At 45.5% G+C, this 23,326-nt stretch overlaps 1 protein-coding gene across 1 annotated transcript; it reads left to right on the top strand.

Moving 5' to 3' along the window:
* The first annotated feature begins 10,751 nt into the window (after positions 1-10,751).
* LOC123124157 (uncharacterized) lies at positions 10,752-13,440 on the top strand. Its single transcript, XM_044544827.1, has 3 exons — positions 10,752-11,006; positions 11,088-11,214; positions 13,250-13,440. The coding sequence occupies exons 1-3, from the start codon at positions 10,839-10,841 to the stop codon at positions 13,312-13,314; spliced, it is 360 nt and encodes a 119-aa protein (XP_044400762.1). The 5' UTR covers positions 10,752-10,838; the 3' UTR covers positions 13,315-13,440.
* The last annotated feature ends 9,886 nt before the right edge of the window (positions 13,441-23,326 follow it).

Raw genomic sequence — 23,326 nt, 5'->3', positions numbered from 1 at the left:
ATAGAACAACAATTATTCTTTGACTTAAATGAATAACCGTATTGCAATAAACATGATCCAATCATATCCATGCTCAACACAAACACCAAATAACATTTATTTTAGGTTCAACACTAATCCCGAAGGTAAATTGAGTGTGCGATGGTGATCTTATCAACCTTGGAATCACTTCCAACATACATCATCACCTTGCCCTTAACTAGTCTCTATTTATTTTGCAACTCCCATTTCGAGTTACTACTCTTAGCAACTGAACTAGTATCAAATACCGAGGGATTTCTATAAACACTTGTAAAGTACACATCAATAACATGTATATCAAATATACTTTTTTTCACTTTGCCATCCTTCTTATCCGCCAAGTATCTAGGGCAGTTCCACTTCCAGTGACCATTTCCTTTGCAGTAGAAGCACTCAGTTTCAGGCTTGGGTCTAGCTTTGGGCTTCTTCATGGGAGTGGCAACTTGCTTGCCATTCTTCTTTAAGTTCCCTTTCTTTCCCTTGCCCTTTTACTTGAAACTAGTGGTCTTGTCAACCATCAACACTTGATGCTCTTTCTTGATTTCTACCTTCGCCGATTTCAGCATCGCGAAGAGCTTGGGAATCGTTTTCGTTATCCCTTGCATATTATAGTTCATCAAAAAGTTACAGTAACTTGGTGATAGTGACTAGAGAACTTTGTCAATCACTATCTTATCTAGAAGATTAACTCCCACTTGATTCAAGCGATTGTAGTACTCAGACATTCTGAGCACATGCTCACTACCTGAGCTATTCTCCTCCATCTTGTAGGCAAAGTATTTGTCAAAGGTCTCATACCTCTTAACACGGGCATGAGTCTGAAATACCAATTTCAGCTCTTGGAACATCTCATGTGCTCCGTGGCGTTCAAAACGTTTTTGAAGTCCCGGTTCTAAGCCATAAAGCATGGTGCACTTAACAATTAAGTAGTCATCATACCGAGCTTTGTCAAACGTTCATAAGGTCTGCATCTGCTCCTGCAATAGGTACGTCACCTAGCGGTGCATCAAGAACATAATTCTTCTGTGCAGCAATGAGGATAATCCTCAGATCATGGACCCAGTCCGCATCATTGCTACTATCATCTTTCAACTTAGTTTTTCTCTAGGAACATATAAAAAATAAACGGGGAGCTACATCGCAAGCTATTGATCTACAACATAGATATGCAAATACTATCAGGACTAAATTCATGATAAATTAAAGTTCAATTTAATCATATTACTTAAGAACTCCCACTTAGATAGACATCCCTCTAATCATCTAAGTGATCACGTGATCCAAATCAACTAAACCATGTCCGATCATCACGTGAGATGGAGTAGTTTTCAATGGTGAACATCACTATGTTGATCATATCTACTATATGATTCACGCTCGACCTTTCGGTCTCAGTGTTCCGAGGCCATATCTGCATATGCTAGGCACGTCAAGTTTAACCTGAGTATTCTGCGTGTGCAAAACTGGCTTGCACCCGTTGTATGTGAACGTAGTGCTTATCACACCCGATCATCACGTGGTGTCTCGGCACGACGAACTGTAGCAACAGTGCATACTCACGGAGAACACTTGTACCTTGAAATTTAGTGAGAGATCATCTTATAATGTTACCGCCGTACTAAGCAAAATAAGATGCATAAAGGATAACCATCACATGCAATCAATATAAGTGATATGATATGGCCATCATCATCTTGTGCCTTTGATCTCCATCTCCAAAGCACCGTCATGATCACCATCGTCACCGGCTTGACACCTTGATCTCCATTGAAGCATCATTGTCGTCTTGCCAACTATTGCTTCTACGACTATCACTACCGCTTAGTGATAAAGTAAAGCAATTACATGGCGATTGCATTTCATACAATAAAGCGACAACTATAAGGCTCCTGCCAGTTGTTGATAACTTTTACAAAACATGACATCTCATACAACAATTTATATATCATCACGTCTTGACCATATCACATCACAACATGCCCTGCAAAAACAAGTTAGACGTCCTCTACTTTGTTGTTGCAAGTTTTATGTGGCTGCTACGGGCTTAGCAAGAACCATTCTTACCTACGCATCAAAACCACAACGTTTTTTTGTCAAGTGTGCTGTTTTAACCTTCAACAAGGACCGGGCGTAGTCACACTCGATTCAACTAAAGTTGGAGAAACAGACACCCACTAGCCACCTGTGTGCGAAGCACGGCGGTAGAACTAGTCTCATGAACGCGGTCATGTAATGTCGGTCTGGGCCGCTTCATCCAACAATACCGCCGAATCAAAGTATGACATGCTGGTAAGCAGTATGACTATTATCGCCCACAACTCTTTGTGGTCTACTCGTGCATATAACATCTACGCATAGACCTGGCTCTGATACCACTGTTGGGGAATGCAGTAATTTAAAAAAAAATCCTACAGTCACGCAAGATCTATCTAGGAGAAGCATAGCAACGAGCGTGGAGAGTGTGTCCACGTACCCTCGTAGACCGAAAGCGGAAGCGTTATATCAACGCGGTTGATGTAGTCGTGCGTATTCATGATCCGACCGATCCTAGCACCGAATGTACGGCACCTCCGTGTTCAGCACATGTTCAGCTCGATGACGTCCCTCGTACTCTTGATCTAGTTGAGGCCGAGGGAGAGTTCTGTCAGCACGACGGCGTGGCGATGGTGATGATGAAGTTACCGGCGTAGGGCTTCGCCTAAGCACTACGACGATATGACCGAGGTGTGTAACTGTGGAGGGGGCACCGCACATGGCTAAGAGATTATCTGTTGTGCTTTGGGGTGCCCCCTTGGCCACGTATATAAAGAAGGGAGGAGGAGGAGGCTGGCCTAGGAGGGGCGCGCCTATAGGGGGAGTCCAACTAGGATTCCCAATCCTAGTTGGACTCCCCTTCCTTCTCCAAGAGGGGAGAGAGGGAAGGAGTAGCAGAGGGAGAAGGAAAGAGAGGGGGCGCCGCCCCCTCCCTAGTCCAATTCGGACTTGCCATGGGGAGGGGCGGCCACCCCTTGAGGCCCTTCTCTCCTTTCCCGTATGGCCCATTAAGGCCCACTACTTCCCCCGGCGAATTCCCGTAACTCTCCGGTACTCCGAAAAATACTCGAATCACTTGGAACCTTTCCGATGTCTGAATATAGCCTTCCAATATATCGATCTTTACCTCTCGACCATTTCGAGACTCCTCGTCATGTCTGTGATCTCATCCGGGACTTCGAACAAATTTCAGTCATCAAATCACATAACTCATAATACAAATCGTCATCGAACGTTAAGCGTGCGGACCCTACGGGTTCGAGAACTATGTAGACATGACCAAGACTCATCTCTGGTCAATAACCAATAGAGAAACCTGGATGCTCATATTGGCTCCTACATATTTTACGAAGATCTTTATCGGTCAAACCGCACAACAACATATGTTGTTCCCTTTGTCATCGGTATGTTACTTGCCCGAGATTCGATCGTCGGTATCACCATACCTAGTTCAATATCGTTACCGGCAAGTCTCTTTACTCATTCCGTAATGCATCATCCCGCAACTAACTCATTAGTCACATTGCTTGCAAGGCTTATAGTGATGTGCATTACCGAGAGGGCCCAGAGATACCTCTCCGATACACGGAGTGACAAATCCTAATCTCGATCTATGCTAACTCAACAAACACCATCGCAGACACCTGTAGAGCATCTTTATAATCATCCAGTTACGTTGTGACGTTTGATAGCATACTAAGTGGTCCTCCGGTATTCGGGAGTTGCATAATCTCATAGTTATAGGAACATGTATAAGTCATGAAGAAAGCAATAGCAATAAACTAAACGATCATAGTGCTAAGCTAACGGATGGGTCTTTGTCCATCACATCATTCTCTAATGATGTGATCCCGTTTATCAAATGACAACACATGTCCATGGCTAGGAAACTTAACCATCTTTGATAAACGAGCTAGTCAAGTAGAGGCATACTAGGGACACTCTGTTTGTCTATGCATCCACACATGTACTAAGTTTCCGGTTAATACAATTCTAGCATGAATAATAAACATTTATCATGATATAAGGAAATATAAATAACAACTTTATTATTTCCTCTAGGGCATATTTCCTTCAAAACTCCCTTGGGTGTCTCATGCCTAGAGATTGCTGAATCGGATGGAATTCCGGCGCGCGCACCCGTGTTTTTTCTAACCGTTTGGTTTCAGAGGGAGCTTGCGAAGCTCTGCTGCCTATTACCATCATGGGACACATCTTTGTTGTTCTATGGTGAAGTCAGATGCGAAGAATGTCAGGACAACCAGGATATGAGGAGTAGCAATGGTGGTCTGATTCTTTGTGGCGAAGAGGAACTGGCTTGGTGTTTTGTGACTTGAAGCAGGACCATGGTACGTGGGGGTGATAGCACGGGAGAAGTTCAAATTCTTATCTTGTAGGGTGAAAATCTAAAGTCTGGCCTTAATTAGTTATGCCTGGCAATGGCCTTGTTGAAGGCATTATTTTGTGACTAAGGATTTTCTCCAGGGTGAAAATCTATGATCTATGATCGGGCGACGATGGTGCTTATGCATTGTTTCCTTCTTGGAGGCGTTGCTTTTGGAGAAGCTGGACTTCTGGTGCTGTTCTGGTGGTGTTAGGTCTGCTGCTACAAGGAATAGATCACTTTAGCGGGACTTTTCTTTTTTGTAATTCTTCTTCTTCCTTTTCTGGATGTGTGCATCCGTAAGCCGCTAGGGCTTTATGTTGTTAAAGAGGCTGGGTGTAATTGGTATCTTCACGATATTAATATATGCTCCTTTTTAAAAAAAAGTAAGTAGTGCGAGGGCCACCCGCGCTACTAGTACTTAGTTGTAGCGCGTGTGTGGCCACCGAGCTACTGCTACGTGTGTGTAGTAGTAGCGTGTGTCCTGCGCTACTACTACCTTAAACAGTGCACCACTACTATTAACTTTAACATTTATCTTTTTTCTTTCTGTGTATTTACACTGTATTTATATAACAATTGTACCTATTTTTATACAGTCCAACATATACACGATTGAAACTATTTGATACAAAAATGTCTCATCATCATCATTACTGCATCACCTTGGCACAAATATTAATCGATTTATTTGATTTACCTATTAATCCAATGCCCAATGTTAGTAGTTGTTTTATGTTTGTTTTTGGACTGTGTAGAAAAATATTGTTTCGGGGGCCAAAAAATAAACAAAATTCAGATCGGAAAGTGTTGGATCGTATTGGAGCTAAGGGAGCCAAGAACAAGTAGAGGCCCCCTATGGGCTACACACGGCTAGGCCATGCGGTACGGGGTATGGGCTCCGTAGGAAACCTCTTCACCAACACTTCCTTGCACTGCCTTTATAACCTCCCGAAACCTTCCAAAAGATTTTTCGATGATTTGTTTCACTGCCGCCACAACGCGTTCCACGAGGATCGAATCTAGAGGCCTTTTTGGGTACTCTCCTAGAGGTTGAGATAATCACATGCGCTTTCTTCATTAACCTTGCTATCATGATTTTCATGTGTGAGTAGTCCTCCTTAGACTATGGGTCCATAACAGTAGCTAGATGACATATTCTCTCACATCTTTCTCAATACAAAAGAACACATGAGATGCCCTACATGATTGTGATGCATATCATGTAATTCTCCGTGTGTTTATTGGGGTGTGATGAATTTTCACTTTATAATCAGATCGATATATGATTTATTTTGTATTCTTCTGAATTTCGTCTGTTACATCATTTATAGGCACATACATGCTCACCAATCTTTTTATCTTATACTGGACATGTTTAGATTAATTATCTCCAAGAGAGAGTTGTGAATATTAATTGGGTTTAACCTTGAAAATAACCTATCTTGGCGAATGGAAGGGGAAATGCTTGTATTGTGTTATTAGCACTAAGGATAAAAAGATAGTTGCCTATGTTTTGGTGATGAGTTGGAGGTAAAGATAATGTACTATCTACATTATGCCGCTTTGGTTACTGCAATGCTCTACTTTTGCTTAATACTTATAGAGATCCATACATGATAGCGTCCTCGGGTGGAGTATTAGCTATAGATGCAGATGAATGATGGTCTATGGATACAAGAATGTGATGCCTATATACAATCATGAAATTTATAATCAACCATAAAAACCACAATTGGATTGATATGCAATGTACCCCATACATATGTTATGTTTTCTTGGAGAGATGCCACTAGTGAAGTTATGGGTCCCAATCCTTCATTCCTCATAATCACAATCTCAACCACTTCTGCTACTGTTCTTTACAACCTGAACCGTTCTACTATTTGTTTCACAAATCATTTCCTAACATACAATTCACTTATCCTAGTAACTTGAAAAGCTAGGCAAGTTGGGGACCAAAATAATTCTTAATTGTGTGCATATACTGATCATTAGCTCGTAACTTGAGCACCTCACATATTGATAAGCTCGGTTCTCCACCGAGGGAATTTGCTGCATAATACAAACCCTTACTCTTCGGAGGCCCAACAATTCTCTATAAGGATAATAGGAAGCAACAAAAATTTCTAACATGTTGCTAGGGAGTGTTCATTACAAGTCATAGGTTCTACACTCAATTATTCTATTTCCTTGATTTGTACTTTGCTTAGTTACTTTTTACATGTCCTTAGTTTATTTTTTGCACTCGGAAAACTCAATAAACACAAAAGGATTTAAACTACAGCAAGTAGCCACTTTTGTTTTGCTTAGTTACTTCATATCTCACTGATATATCCCGTGAGATTGAAGTGCTTAGCTTTAACCAAAGAAGAGGGGAGACTATTAAAGATGCTTGGTATAGGATTCGGGATAAGTAGGATAGATCCATATACTGGATACAAAAATACCAAGTGTCGAGAAATTTGAAGAATATGACAAGAAATTACACAATGGGATTACTAAACCAGGATCAACCACTTGGTAATGCTTTAAAAAGAATGGAGAAGTTGGGAAAAAAGTCATGACACACAGAGAGGGAAAAGATCCCTCCCAAGAAATGGTGGAGAAACTAAAAGAGGTGATAGAAACTTTAGGTGCAACTTTTGCTTCACTTAAAAGAGAAGAACCTTGTAAGAAGAAAGCACTTGAAATTATTTATGTTGCTAAGGTACCTCAGCCTAATTTTGATACACCCCCATCTAGTGGGAAGGAGGAACTTAAAATGATTAGTGAACATCCTAAGGGTAAAAAATCCTATATATTTATGATACTGGAGTTTTTGATTTCTCACAGAGCAGCATTATGCATGATTAAAAAGGCCTTAGAAGATTCATGAAATTTCTGTGTGGGCCATACATGATATGCTTGAGGTGGCGATTGCCTGATTTGCACGGGTGTACTGTGTATGCACTAGATTAGCGGACGCTGGCTTTCAGAAATCCTGGAATCGCTAGGGGGGAACATGGCAGTCGTGTCTCCCTGCGCAGGTGCAACCATCCCAGTAGCAGCGTCGAGTGTAGCAAAACTATACTAAACTGAACAAGATATATAAGGCACCCACACCACACCACAGGGGTTAAAGAATGTGAGAAGACATTGGACGCAACACTTGCCAATTCTGAATCATAGAAATGCGAGGTCAAAACAACGAAGCAAGTTTACAAAAGAAGCACAAGTCATGTTCGAGTTTACACATATATCTATGCGCACAAGTAAATCGTCAACATCTGTGGTTCTATGATTCAGAATTTACAGAAGAAACACAAGTCCTGTTCGAGTTTTCACATATATCTATGCGCACAAGTAAATCATCAACTTCTACTGTCAATTGTCTGGGGCGGCGAAACTTGTGAACTATATATCACAGGACTCCCTTTCTGGTTTCCATCTATTCTGTCGACATCTATCCTGGGTCATCGCATCTCGTAGTCTGAATTAGAAGAAATCATGAACCGGTTAGGCAGCGGACCAATAATCAATAACAGGATAACGTGGTTAAAACCTGAAACAAAAGGTGCAAGGAACTAAGCTTTTATATGTGCAGTTATGCAGTGACGTAAGGTGTACTATACCTGAATTTCATTCACATGTTAGGAAAGTATCTACTCCTACATATAAGGTGAAATGAGATGCCTGAACTTAGATTTGGCATTTTTATATTGGTTACGTAAATTTCTACTAGTGGCAATATGTTAGGAAACGGGCGAAGTGAATTATCTGAATAAATAAAAAGAATGTCGAATCAGTAGTTTCCACTATCTTCAAATTAAGTTCAGAGCATTAAACTCATCTGGCATTGGCACCCACATACTATTCCCATCCAACTCTACAAAATCACAACAGTTTGTGACAAGTCCCAAGATCAAGATTACAACTCATGTACAGAACTTGCAGAAACAAAAGTGCATGATCATCATACTCACCTAATGAATATCATCGTGGTCACCTGGTGATGTGCTGGACGGGGAGAGGTAGGGAACCTTGGACCGCTCCGAGTCGCGCAGAGAAACCGTAGCTTCGCTCATTCAAACCAAATAAACGCACGGAAATGAATCAACAAGAAGTCAAGAAGACGATCCAAGATTCACCAAGAAGGATAACCGGATAGGGATGGGACCGAGTTGGAATCTGCAGACAGCCCGTACAAGCGGTAGCGCCAGAAGAAGTAGGTGCCTCCCGCCGGTGATGAAAGACAAAGTGAATTCAATAGTATGCTTGATTCATCTAGCGGTATATGAATTCAATAGTATGCTTGATTGCACAAACAGACCAAGTGATGAGAAGGTTGGATTCGTCAAGCGCGTTAGACTCAAATTTGGCGAGCTCTCTGGCAGAGGAAATTCTCTTGGATTATTCGTTGAGGGCCTTCTCCGTTCCGGTCTTCTCTGCAACAAATGAATCATCTGGATAACGTATCAAGGTCTTGCTGATTTTGGTATCTGATCAGGCGGTTTGAAGGCAGCTGAAGAATGCCCGAACAGCACAGTGACAGTGAAATAAATATAATTATTTATACTAAAAACTTTATTATTTGTTCTTGTTCATAAATCATTTTTTAGAAATCACACTCATAACTAGCTATATTATTGTAACACTAAACTATATTTTGTAATAAACATTATTTTTTTCTCAATACACCGTGTCTTCAAAAACACGTTAAACTAAATTAATCAACTTGAATGAGAGAATAAGAAATGACAGATGGCATTTGTTTTTAGATTATTTTTTGACTTTTGCTTTATGTATATATGTTTGGTTCATTCTGAAATATCTTAGTAGAGTTCTCTTATATATATGGTATAACAACAATATTGACAGAGGTCTTTTATAATCATAATCACATCTAGGCAAATTGAAAAAAAAATCCAAGATTATATAAGATGTTCACGAGAAGCTTGTCACCTAATCAAGACATGTTGCTTTCTCATTTTTTTCTTCAGAAACGCGTCTTACATATTTATTGAACCCACATTACATCAAATTTCATCATGTACATGAGCTGGTTAGCCAAAAAGATAAGTGATTAATAACATAATAAATGAATTGTCAGCTTCGTTCAACAAAAGTTTAGTATTGCGTCCGTGACTACTAGCATATTCCGCAATAGTAGCACGTCATGCAAATCTCTACTGTAATTCGGTTTGCAGGGCTGGCTTTTCAGCATGTATGCATACTTGTTGAATTAAAAGCTATGCAATAAAAAGAGTTGTGTGCAGAGGCTGAGCTTTCCTCTTTGAGAAAAAGAAGACATAATTACATTGCTCGTGGCATAATTACAATTCAATGACTTTTTTTGCGGGAAAACTTTCAATATATCCATCGTCAATCATGAGAGTACAACGAACACCAGAAATAATAAAAATTACATCCAGATCCGTAGACTACCTAGCGACGATTACAAGCACTGAAGCGAGCCAAAGGCGCGCCACCATCATCACCCCCCCCCCCCCTCGCTGGAGCCGGGCAAAACTTATTGTAATGGACAGTCGGGAAGTCATCGTGCTAAGGCATCATACGAACAGCACACCAGAACAGAAACAACCGCCGATGAAGATAAGCGTAGATCGAAAGAATTCAACCTAAAGGCATATTAACATAGACGAACAAGGATCGGGTCCGAGTTGATCCACCAAAGACAACCACCGACTGAATCCCATGAGATTTGCCGGAAACACTCATCCACATGCCCTCAGACGATGCTAGTTGCACCACCAGGACGGGGGCTAGACGGGAAGAACTTTATTCACTCTCCAAGGAGCCGTCGCCGCCTCGTCTTTCTAAGCAGGACACAAGCCCTAAACGGGCACAAAAGACATCTAAAAACGCGGAAGAAACCCTCCCGCCGGTAAGCACCGAGATCCACTGTGTCTTAGGGGGTGAGGTGGACCTGCAGCGCAGCCGACAGGAGGCAAGAAACCTTAGTCTCCCTTGGCCTCGCAATAGACACAGGTAATTCAATGACTTATCAGACAACTCAAAAATAAACTACATTGAACCATAGTGCAATTTCTGAAGTTTACCTCTATCGTTGTTTCCTATGAGCAAAGATAAGCTTAGGCAAAGGAGGCCGCCGCGCACTACCGGCAGCCCCCGCGGTAGTGAATATCAAACGCGAACCAAGTTTCAATGAAAACTTCATAAAATTCACGTTGGACACTATTCAATGATGTGTTGTTGTTTTTATCTCATAACGGATTTGTGTTTGAATTTCTCGCAAGAAAAAGAATTTGTGTTTGAATTCGGAATTTCACGTACTACTCTTAACACACGTGGTTTGCACAGGCTTCCACCTGATATTCTCTCACTCCTCTTCCCTTCCTCAGCGATCTGCACGCTCCTCCTCGCCGCCGCGCTTGTCATGGCGGCCGCGCTCTTCCGCTGGGCGCTCCAGCTCCGCCGCGCCCTACCCTATCCTACCCCGCGCGCTCTCCTCCAGCGGACTCCTCTCCGCCACCACGCAGAACACCGCCGCCACAACCGGCGTCGACCTCTCCTCCGACGAGAGCCGCCGCCGCCTCGTCAACAGGTGACCTCTTAATCCTTGGAATCGTTAACTACGTCTGGCTCTGGGTTGTTGCTGATTGAGAGGCCGTATGCTTTCGTGCAGTCTGGTGTACAGGAGCAAGCAGAGGGGTTTCCTGGAGCTGGACCTGGTGCTCGGGATCTAGGTGGAGCAGCACATCTGCTCCATGGACGAGGCCAACATCTGCTCTTTGCTCCAAGTCCTCAACCTCGTGAGAAATCCTCCTCCTTATTCATCTAGCTCGCCATCTAATTTCTCTTCCGTGCTATGGTTTGCTGTGACATACTGTACTTCAGATAAAATGAAATCCAGCTAGCAGAGATTTTCCTCGTTTCTGAATAATATTTATCCAGTGCTGTGCTAAAAATCACAGACTGTTTCTCTGTCCCGGACTTGTTAATTTCCAGCCTGGGTCACTGTCACGCTGCCCCGGTCAATTTTGTCTGGAAGCATCAGTGGTAGTGTCCAGTGTGATGTGTAAGATAGAGGCGTGCTGCAAGTACCAAATGTACCTAGTTTAATGTCCATCAACCAGTCACTTGGCAAGGATTTGACTAGAAAAATGCTTCAATTGCATCTCGTGTCCAGAGTTTAGAGTGTAGATTTTCCAACCAATATTTTTCTTTTCTTTTGGCTAAGAAGAATATAGACAACAGAATATGGCATGCGCTACTCCTAGTTTTCTGAAGCATGCAACTTGTTCTTCACTGAAGGCGCTGCGGATCGGTGCCAGGCAGCTCTCGGCCATTGCTATCGGACCGGAAACTGAAGCCAGGTGTTCGGGTGGAATGTACGTCCTGCTTTTGCTAGCGTCCTTTTAGTGGATTCAACACCAACTGATTCTGTGCTATGGTTTGCTAGTAGAGATCTTCCTGATTTCTGAATAACATTTATCCAGTCTAGTGCTAAAACACACACAGTTCTCTGTCACGTGCTTGTAGTTTCCAGCCTGGATCGCTCTTGGCCCGGTCAATTTTTTTTTTCTGTCACCATCTTATCTGTAATTGTGCAAGTTAATAATTACCAGCAATAGTGTTCAGTGTAAAGGCATTTCCAATGCAAGATAGAGGCATACTGCAAGGGCCAAATGTTGCATAGTTTAATGTCCATCCATCATTTACCTCGCAGGGATTATTATAATTTGAATGTTCATCGGAGGGGAGAGGTTCCCCACCTGAATTATCATTGAAAGAAATTAGGCCCAGCCTAAAAATGTTTGACAGCAGCAGAGGGAGGGGCTTTGTCCGAGGCATGAGTTAGGCGAGGCATGAGGACCGCATAGAGGACTCTGTCAAGGACAAAGGCAACCGACGCCCCAGCGCGAGCGGTGTGTGTGTATAGCGTATTCATGTCCAACCAGAACGCGGTGTGAGCACCACCGCCGACTGTGACCTCGGTGATAGACTGGTACTGAGGCATCAGGGACGAGAGCATACCCCAGTGGCAGTGCGGACCAGCAAGACGGTGCGAGTTCACAGGGGCATGCGATGGGAGCTGGTCACCAAGTTCAGACCGCGCCCTTGCCGACCATGACGACTCAAGCTGGGATTGCAGCCGGTGCACCAGTTTCATCAGTAAGCACCTCGCAAGGATTTGGTTAGGCAAATGCTTCCATTGCATCTCTTGCCCGGAGTTTAGTGTCTTGATTTTACCTCTCTTCCAACCAATCTGAAAAGGGGGTGCACACTAAGACTGATGTTCCTCCACAATGCTATCTGCTTCTGTTGTAAACCCCTGCATAACAAACACATACCAATTTCACCCTCATCATGTTTGTGTATTGTTTTGCTGCATACCGCCTTCAGATATTTGGTGACCATCGCTAGTGTTGACATTAGAATCCTCGTATACTGTTTGCTACACCGTAGGATATTCTTCCGGATACACTATTTTTACCTTTCCTAGCTCATATATGATCTCTCTTTGATAACTTCCATGTGTAGTGTGTAGATAATAATTCATGCACCCAGTTGATTTTGGTCTTATGTTGAGCTTCTTCCAAACAATAGTACAATCGACGGTTCATTGGTTCATTGTTTTATTGAAGATAATAATTCATTGGAAATGTTCTATCTTTTTGACAATGGTGGCAGTCAAAAATGTATCGATCAATTGAATCCAAACCTAAACATGCACCTGCAATGACATTGAACCTTCTGGTGCCAACGCTCATCAAGAAGCTCTACGTTCCTGTATATTGTTTGTCAGATTGTTGGTTCTAATTCGAGAACTGTTTGATTCATCAGGAGAACCCAGATTTGTGGAAATGGCTTACTGGTCAAGAGGAACCACCAGAGGCTGTCAATTCTAATCCTGCATGTCATCAGATTGCACATAACTCTTCTTATGTCCGTCTAATAGTCTGATCGCCTCTGTACTAAAGGATTTATGTCAAAATAGGTGTTTGTTGCCATCAAGTCGAATGTTGCAGATAACCTGAGCAAGCATCGGGCCCCTTCTGTAAGAGAGAGAGAGGTGAGATGTGTCGGGATCGCGCGGCTTAAGTGGAGACGGGTTGAAGTTGAATTGCTTTCCACCGGTGAAAGCGTACTCCGCAAACCCGCGCTCGGTGTCAGCAGTGCGGGTTGGCTCGGACCGAAGCCGCAGCCGCAGTCCCCAGAACGGTCCAAGGCCCAGACAGATCTGGAGCTGCGCGGCCCGGCACCGCAGTGCCTTTTCTTTTGGGTCCTCCTAATCGGCGCTGCAGGTGCCCTTTCGTGGAACGGGCGCTCGCGCACCGCATACTTGGGCCGGCACATCTTGCCGGGCGCTCGCCGCTTCTTTCTCGATCGCTCGCTGCTTCTTTCTTGATCGCCTCTTCGCTAAAATCGCCTGCTGCTTCTTTTGCTCGACCCAACTTGACGAGTAAAAATAGTTCATCGATTTTAAAGAAAGCACCAATTTTGAAAAAACAAAATCATCGAATTTGTAAAAAGTTCATCGAGTTTGAAAAAAGGTTCATCAAATTTCAAAAAGTTCATCAATTCTGAAAAAGGTTCATCGATTTTGAGAAAAGTTCATCAAAGTTGAAAAAAGTTCATCGATTCTTAAAAAATTCATTGATTTTGAAAAATGTTCATTGATTTTAAAAAAAGTTCATCGAATTTGAAAAAAAGTTCACGAATTTAAGTAAAAGGAAAAAAACAGGAAAAGAGCCGCGTTTTTGTGGTTTACGTTTTAAGTGCGTACAAGAAGGAATCTAGCACGTCATGTATGGTGGGTGAGCCAGTAAGTGCGCTCAGTATTTAGTCAGGAGCATCTCAGTTTGAATCACGTGCTATGCACACTTTTCCTAGGACTAGTAAGCGTGCACGTGCAATGCACGTCTTTGCGAAAAGGAAATCTTTGCTCGTGGAATCATGCTGAGCTATTCTTCGATTTAAGCTGATGTAATAATGTAGGATGCATTGTCTAGTCATATTTCCTTTCAAATGCACTGTGTAAATCTAATTGGGTGATATATAATGAATTGAATTATGCATGCTCCCTTAGTCACTCAAATTGAAATACATCTAATGCGTTTTACCAATTTAGAAGACATGTTGAAACAAAAAGAATAACACTCATGACGTGAAGAGCGCCAAGGTTGTAATCACATAATTAAGCAATGCACATTTCGACTTACCGGACAACATGAAGAGTAAATATGAATATTTTAGCATATAACTTTAAGACTAAGATGCTCTGAATTTGTGCAATTGCGAAAAAATCATACCTTAAGGTAGATCATTTTATTGTACAATCGGCTCTCACAAAGCACCTAAATTCCAGTGTACAACCAGAATTGCTAATGATACCTATAGGCATGGAATTCTTAGTGCAAAGATTAAAACAACAGAATTGCATAAACTTAAAAATTTTGCATTTTTTTCCGAAATCTATTATTTTCCATCAGATTATTTTCTAGAACTAATATAGAGTTGGGACATTTTACATGATGATTGGCAGTAGTACTTAGTATCCATCAATATTGTTAGTCGAATTGAGATTGCTTACAACCATTTGCTACAGAATTTACAGGTGTGCTGAAGGATATTGATCAAGAGCTAACTGAAACCGAATCTTGTTGAGCCCTCCACCGCATCGCATCTGTACATTCACACGCACGCGCTGCATGCCTCGCGCGAGCCCTTTCACACCTACACGTACATATTTCAAAATATGCCTGTTTCAACATGCAATTCTGCATGGACTGCCACTCACATAACCCACGCCTTGTAAAAAGTTGCACATGTTTTAAGGAAAATTTAAGAAGTATTTTGCGAACAATTAAGAAGGCTATCTAAAGGTTTGGCCGAAGCACTGTGGCAAGCAATGTCTTCCTTGACGGGGGAAGCACTGTGGCTATCTAAAAATGCACTACATCAAACACAAATTAAATTCAGAGTGGTTTTCTTGATCCTCAATGGCCTTTATCAAATTTAGCAGCCATTATTGCCAAAGGAAATTGGATTGATCGTGCACATACATGGAAATGAAAAAGAAAGATTAGTACAAATCAATGAGGAAAATTACACTATTTAGCAGTTTACACAATAACAGGCCAGCTTGTGAATCGCATGGACATACCGTCTTTCCTCATATCCAGAAGCCATCCGGAAGCATGATTCCTGATCATATCAAGATAGTGCTCAACTTCATGATCAGCAATATTCAAGAGCACGGCAGAACCATATTGGAAGACAACCACATAGCGTTAGCAAAATCTGTTGTCCTTCAATCCAGTGCCCCACAAAAACGTGAGTAAATGAGGTTATCTGATGTACATACAACAACATCTCGGTGGCAAGCAATGTCTTCCTTGACGGGGGATATAGGGCGCCAGGCCTTCTTCCTCCTCCTCAGTGGATGCGTGGGGGGCAGGGCCGTCTCTGCCGCCGCCCCGATACAGGCCAGAGTCGTGGGCGTCATGGGGCGCGGATCCAGGCCGAGGTCCCGAGGACAGAGTTGCCGGCGTCATGGAGCGCGGTGGCAGCGACCGCCACCGCTGATGAAAAAATTAGACAAGCGGGCAGGGAAGTGCGGCAGTTGCGCCGGAGTGGGGGTGGGGCTCGATGGTGAGGCGGCGGAGATGGCGGCGGCACGCGCGTAGCCACCCCATTGTCGGTGCTGCGCTCGCGTGTAGGCAGTAGGATAGGGCGGAGGGGATTTGTGGGGGCAACCCGAGTGGGAAAGTGGGTCGAGCCGTCGAGGAATTAGCCGGCGATTCGGGTGGAATTGATCCACAAATCAAGGTGTCGCGGGGATCGGGGACGTGGGCGATTCGGGCGGAGGGGATCGGGGACACGGAGCGCTCAGAGATTGGCAGACCACGCCGCAGAACATTTGATCTGGGCTGTTGATCGGGATGGCAAACCACAGATGTGATATACACAATATGATGTGTCTAGGCTGATTTGGTCAGAGGGTCCTCGTTATCCCGGGTACAGTTTGTTGTGTGGTTTTAGAAAAATTTATGTTCGCTCTTTTATTAGTAGTGGAGATGGAGATTTAATCAGGGAAAAAGTAATGGGCCGACCCCAACTAACGCGGCTGTAGGCGCCCGTTTGCAGAACGGTCAGAACGGGCACGTACAGCGCCAAATAGGAATTGTCTTTTCTTTTTTCACGGTGGTTTTCTGTTAGGACTCATGAAGAAATAAAACTCAAATAAAGGTTTCTGAACAGAAGAAGGTCCACATCTTTTCAGCCGTAACTCCGATTCAGATTTTTCCAAAGCCCGTGTTCATCTTTTCTCAACCTAATACAATATAATCGATCCTAAAAAAAGATACAATATAATCATTGCCATCATGTTGCTAGTCGCTAAAAATAGCACATGTGCACATATTGTATAGTTAGGCTTTGGCGAAGGAGAATTATTCTGATGAATCTTTTCCACGAGATGACCGCACTTCCACTAGATGAGTTATTCGACCCCAAGCCAAGGGCTTTGGCGGAGGAGAGTTATTCTGATGAATCTTTTCCACGAGATGACCGCACTTCCAATAGATGAGTTATTCGACCCCAAGCCAAGCCAACCATATGATATATGCCCTAAAGCATAGCTCCCATGTTGTTCTTTTATGTTTGTTGTGATGACTGATGATCATGTATATGCTACGTGCTTGCAAGAGTTATGCATATGCTTGCTTAAAGGTAGTGCTTGCTAATGTTTGCAGGTAATCTCCACATTATTTTTTGAAAATACTTGCAAACTAATAAACTTTCTAGTTAGATATTACTGCACTAATGACTTGTATGTGATACCATTATGGAGCTAGGTTGTTATTCTTTTACACTGATGCACAAATCTTTATTTTGAATAATATTAACTTGAATAGTGGTAGAACAAAGGTTGGTGTAATGATAAAGAACGGGACTTAAATAACAACCTCCTCAATTGTCTAAATCCGGTTATAGTGTCACTAAACCAAGCTATATTCAGTGCAACCGCACTTTTCTTGTATGGGAAGACCATAACATTTGCGTCATTATGCCTTTTATTGTCATCATCTCTATGGGAAGGTTAGGAGGGGCGTCCTCTGTGCTGCCAATTCCTAACTTGTGGGGACCCAGGATGCCATGTTGTTATTGAGTACTCAAGATATTGATCCCGACGGGAATAGGGGCCACAGGGTGGCATCGGGTCCAGTTTCTCTCCTTCATGGCAAGGCCCGAGAGTATGCCAATGATGCAGTAAAAGTATCACACTAGTTAGATGTTTTGTTGGAGTAATCCCTGGTCCATCCAAGAGGGTCGCGCTGCTGAGGCATGGGCCACTATAGGGAACTCCATATTGTGTGTAAAATATACAACCTATGCATAGTGTCAAATCTATTCGAATAGTCATGTCCTCGGTCATGGGTACAGTTTGTCCTAGGTCAGACTATTTGGTCTGTGTCGAGTTTGGAGGCATAAACATTAAGTAATGGCATTACTAAAATGAAACCATGAACAAGTGAGATTTATAAGACTTGCAGTGCAGGTGCATGGACATCAGGTGATGTCAAGAGCTTTTGAGATAGAACCATGGGATGCTATGAGTAAGTGAATGACTGAGAGAACTTGAGGAGGATCTTGGAATAATCATGATAATAACTTGACTATGACATGGACTTGATATGCTTTATCTTGGTCATAATGTACTAATTTTAGTCATTAATCTTGCTACATAATTTTGCTATGTCAAGATAGCTAGTAATATTGCTATAATAGTTGATGTATGCTTGAATGTCATGGATTTCTTTGCTTGGAGTATCTTGAGTACTCTATGACAACATGGCATCCATCCTTATATGGTTAACTTGCGAGCACATTGGAAGTACTCACCTGGCTTTTTACATGGTCAGATTCATCTAAAGATCCATCTTCCCCTACCTAGAAGTCGGAGCGTTCGTGAGCCAGAGGAGTAACCCATTTAGATCCCTTTGGAGTGGAGCCGTTCCAACTCCTTGCTGCCCTTATATTTGTAAAGTACCATTTTGTGACTATGTATTATTCAATCCACAGTGGCTTATAAATTGTTCTTGTAGACGTTGTAAATGTGCACGGCCAGTGTAATATCCTGGGCTAACGTATGCAGTGGTTGTCTGGCTACAGTGGTACCCAGGAGGCGTGCTATAGACTTTCATTTGGACTTAACATGATCCCTACCACGCACCATCAAGGTGGGAGACAATAACCGCCGCATCGACTGGGGATTTTCGCCTCGGTTGCCCTGTACAGGCCGTTGAGTATAAGGATTATTAGAAAGTATAGGATAGATTAGGATTTGGTTCTGCTTTATCTTGTCCTTCAAGTTGGTTTTGTACTCCTCCACGAGGCTCAAGTAATACAACAAACTATTCTATCAATCCCCTTTCTCTCTTTTTTAACATGGTATCTATCGCAAGTCGATCTTAAACCCTAGTCGCCGCCGCTTCCGCACCCGCGCGCCGCCCCCGGGGCGGTCGGCCTCCATGAACGCCGCAGGGGGCCGCGCCGCGCGTACCTAGGGTTCGTCCGCCGGTCGTGTTGACCGGCTGCCCTAAAGAGTCTTTTCCTCGAGCCTTGCTCCGGAGTTTTCTCTCTCCCGCCGGTCATCTTGATCGCGCGGTTTTTTTTGGTTTTTCGATCTATTCTTGATCGGTTTGCGTCGCCCACCGCCGCCGTCGACCCCGAGCGCCTCTATTCCGACCCCGGCGCGACCAGCCGGCCTCTCCTCCGACCTGGCGGCCACGCGCGTCGAGGCGGCCCGTCAGGGCCAGCCGCCGTCCGCGCGTCGGTCCGCCCATCGCCCTGCGCCGGCCGTCACCGTCCTGCTCCGATCGGGACACCTGCATCGCCACGACCCGGCGGCCTCGCGCCATGCGACGGCCAATCATAGCCGTCGCTCGCGCGCCGGCCCGCCCATCGATCCACATCACCCGCCTCCGTCGCGTCTGCACGGTGGCCCGGCGGTCTACCTCACCGGCCTCGTCCTCGGCTGCATCGGGACGGCTGCGTCAGGCTCGTCGGCTGCCTCAACTTGGGCGCCGCTGCTCCGTTGGTCGCTCGGGCCTCGCTGCCCGGGCGCCGACGTTGCTTTGGCAGCCCGGGTGCCGGTGCTGACAAGCTCGTCCGCACGAAGTCCCACGCCGTCCGTCGTCGCCGGCTTCATCTCGGACTCCGCCGCCACCACGCCTCCACCGAGCGGCGTCCCCGACCTCGCGCGCGATCGGCTTGATCACCCGCTCGCTGCTGCGATCCGCCTCATCTACGCCGCGCGACCGACCTGGCCCGCCGGTTATGCGCGCCTCCGCAGGTCCCGTGAATATCGTCCCCGAGTTCAGCGCGCCTCTCCACCGATCGAGCATCGGGCTGCCGCTGCGTCGCCCCGTCGGGCCGCAGCGCCGCCGCCCCGTGGTTCTCCTCGCGGCTGCATCGACTCGTGCGTCGCCGCTGCGTCGCCCCTTCGGGCCGTAGTGTCGCGATATGCGGTCCCCGCCGCCGCCCCGAGGCCGTTCTCGCGGTTGCACCGACTCGCGAACCGCCGTTGTGTCGCCCCTTCGGGCCGTAGCGTCGCGGCCCACGGTCCCCGCCGCCGCCCCAGAGGTCTTCCCGCCGTCGCCCCGACCCGCCTGCCGCCGCTGCGTCGCCCCTTCAGGCCGTAGCGCCACGGCCCGCGGTCCACTCCGCCGTCACTGCGCGTCAACTTCCCATGGTATGCTCCGCGCCTTCTCCCTTGGCGCGGGAACGCCACCGTCCGCGTCGGTCTTTGTCATGCTGTCAGGGTTCTTCGCCTACTTTGAGCACCGCCGCCGCCGCCATCAGGCCGTCGCCGCCGCTCTTCTTTGGTCGCCGCTGCCGCTACCTTCGTAGCCGCCGCCGCCCGTCCACCCCCTTCTCTTCGTCCAAGCACCAGCTCGTCACCAGCGTCGCCGTCATCTACCCCGACCACTTCGTCTACTCCGACCACCGTTGGTGACATCGGCCCCGCGCCGATGGACGCCGTAATCGTCCTCGAGTTCTTCTCTGCTGGCCCCTCCGACTTCTCCGACATGGTGTACAGCTCGTGCAGGTCCCTCGTCTACGCATGAGTGGTGCTGGCAACACTGCTGCGTGCCTTCATCCACGACGTGTTCCCGGGCCTGGCAAGCCTGGTCGGCGCTTCGTCAACTTCGTCTTCGTCCGTCTATGCATGCCCGGTGCTGGCAACACCGGTGCGTGCCTTCGTCCACGATGTGTCCCCGGGCTTGTCAAACCCGCCGCAACATGTCGTCAACAACATCTTCTCCCCGGCGCACCACTACTTCGACACCACTGCACCCATGCTAACTCGGCGCCCCCTTGCGCCCGCGGCTCCACGGCGACTTCCTCGACACCGGCTACCCCGACTCGACATCGACCACGGCATTCTTCGCGCGGCTACCTCGACCACGGCTCCATCACCCACGCTCTTGGCTACCTCGACCACGGCTCCATCACCCACGCTCTTGGCTACCTCGACAAACGGCACAAAGGGCTACCGCCTTGCTTGAGCAACCTCGTCGGTTGCCACTCCAGCCATGACTCCGCGATGCGTCGACCGTTACGACTGTGGGGGGGTGTCCGTCGGCTTACCTTCGGATTCTTCTCCAGTCTCACCGTCTGCGTCGCTACCGTTGTGACTGCGGGGGGATGTTGAGTATAAGGATTATTAGGAAGTATATGATAGACTAGAATTTGGTCCTGTCTTGTCTTGTACTCCAAGTTGGTCTTTGTACTCTTATATATATGCCCACGAGGCTCAAGCAATACAATGAACTATTCCACCAATCCCTCTCCCTCCCTTCTATGCAAGCACCACAATGCCGCCCAAGCCGCACAATAGGCTGCCACCACCACCTTCCAACCCCATGTACCTTCGGCGTTGGGCATGTCGACGCTGACGACGGTGAACCGCCAGGGTACGCTAGGCTTTTCTACGGCAGTGCTAGACTAGTGCTTGCCTCGGTGTCGCCCTGGGGACCCCACAAGAGCGCAACACTAATTTCAAAGTGATCGCTTGTAATACTGTATATTTAGCACTTCTAAGTTCTGCAAAAAAGAAAAAGTTGCCTACAATTTGGTGTAAGAAAATGGTGCCCATATATAATTTACTAGTACTATGCAGAATGCTAACTGCTAAATCAAAAAAAAAACTAAAAATTGATTCCTCTAAAAAAATTTATATCCCTACTTTGCTTCTTCTTAACTTAGCAGTGTTGGTTATTTTTGGATGAACAAAAGCTTTTTATTGGTCAATTTCGCCAAAAGAAAAAGAAAAAAAGGAATCGATATGTGGTGTGAACCATGGTGCATTCCATTCACACTGATGGCAGAAGGTTGTGTTGAGATGGATGGAAAGCTGGTTTACATTACAGCTCGGGGCGCAATCTTTCCTTCCATCTCAACACAGTTCATTGGTAATTTTGCAAAAAAGATCTCGTAGTTTCAAAACTGTCTCAAACAAGTCCCTCCGCCCCTGTCTTCTCCCTCCGGCACCGCCCACCAGGAAGTGCTGCGCCGACGCCATCGCCAAGTACCTGCTCCGCCGCTGCAATCCCCTCCCGCCGCGATTACCTGCGGGCGTCGCTGGAACTTCCCGCCACGATCCGGTGGACGTGGACCAAGAGCCCCCGCGCGCCGGAACTTCCAGTCATGCCCGCGCGTCCTCCTCGAGCTCCCACGTGTGCGCCGCCGCGATCCCCTAAGGGCTTCGCCGGAACCTGCCTCCACGATCCGGTGGACCAGGAGCTCGCGCGCGTCCTCCTCTATCTCCCGCAAGTTATCCTGGAGCTCCCGCGCGCTGCCGTGCTGCTCCTTCTCCCCTGCCCACTCGGCCGCTTCTCCCCCACCGCCGGTGGAGCTCTGCCCGTGCTGCTTCTGCTCCTCTGCCCGTGCTGCTGCTTGGTGAAAAGATCAGAACAACGCTCCTGATCCAAGTGACCATGCCGTGCTGTTGTTGCTGTTATTATAAGTATAATTATGTTTAAGTTAGAGATTACGAGTTAGAGATAGGATTTGTTTAAACCATGTACGACTTGTCCCCTACTTCAAGTCTCTCTCACATATTGTACTCTATATATACCTCCACGAGGGTCAGGTCAATACAACACAATATTATCATCCTATAATTTCCACAGCTGTTACCTGAACAAATTAGTGAAACTGATTTACTGCTGCTGATCATTGTGAACAAAATCATGGATTGCTCTTAACTGAAAATTAGTGAACAAAATCATGGATTGCTGTTTACTGCTGCTGCTGTTGCTGTTAACAAAATCATGTACAGTATTTGATTTTGAGTCAACGTTTGCTAGCTAGATTTGTCCACTTCAAATACACAGTGGCTTGTGAGCAGAAAGCATGTAGGTACGCCAGTAACATATGAAGATAAGTATCTTTCCTTCACCTTCTTATCTTTAATCCTTCATACCCCACTCGTGGCAACCTGAGTATGTGGAAAGCAAACTGGCATGCATCAATACATAGTTTAACTTGCAAAAATATTTTTCTTGCATACGCCAAGACTCAAGTCTAAAAGATCAGCTTCTTCTTGGCATGTCGATGCTGACTGTGAAATTTTTCTTCTTCGATAAATGGCGCTTTTAGTAACCCAAAATGTAGCATCAAGCGGATACAAAGGACGCTTTTTGCTGAGGGTGAAACTAACCTACAGATTTTCCATCGGAATGCAACAACAGTGATTTAAGCTTGCAAGCCCATCCGGTTCAAAATAGTAATAAGCATTAAAAAGGGCAGCCCGATGCATGTAGCTCCCGCTTGCACGGAGTCCGGAGAAGTGTCCAACCACTTTGGGTCTATTGTACGCAGCCTTTCCCTACATTTCTGTAAGAGGTT

The sequence above is a fragment of the Triticum aestivum genome, chromosome 5D (genome assembly GCF_018294505.1).
Source record: "Triticum aestivum cultivar Chinese Spring chromosome 5D, IWGSC CS RefSeq v2.1, whole genome shotgun sequence".
Taxonomy (NCBI): Eukaryota; Viridiplantae; Streptophyta; class Magnoliopsida; order Poales; family Poaceae; genus Triticum; species Triticum aestivum.
This window is presented reverse-complemented; position numbering and strand designations above follow the sequence as displayed.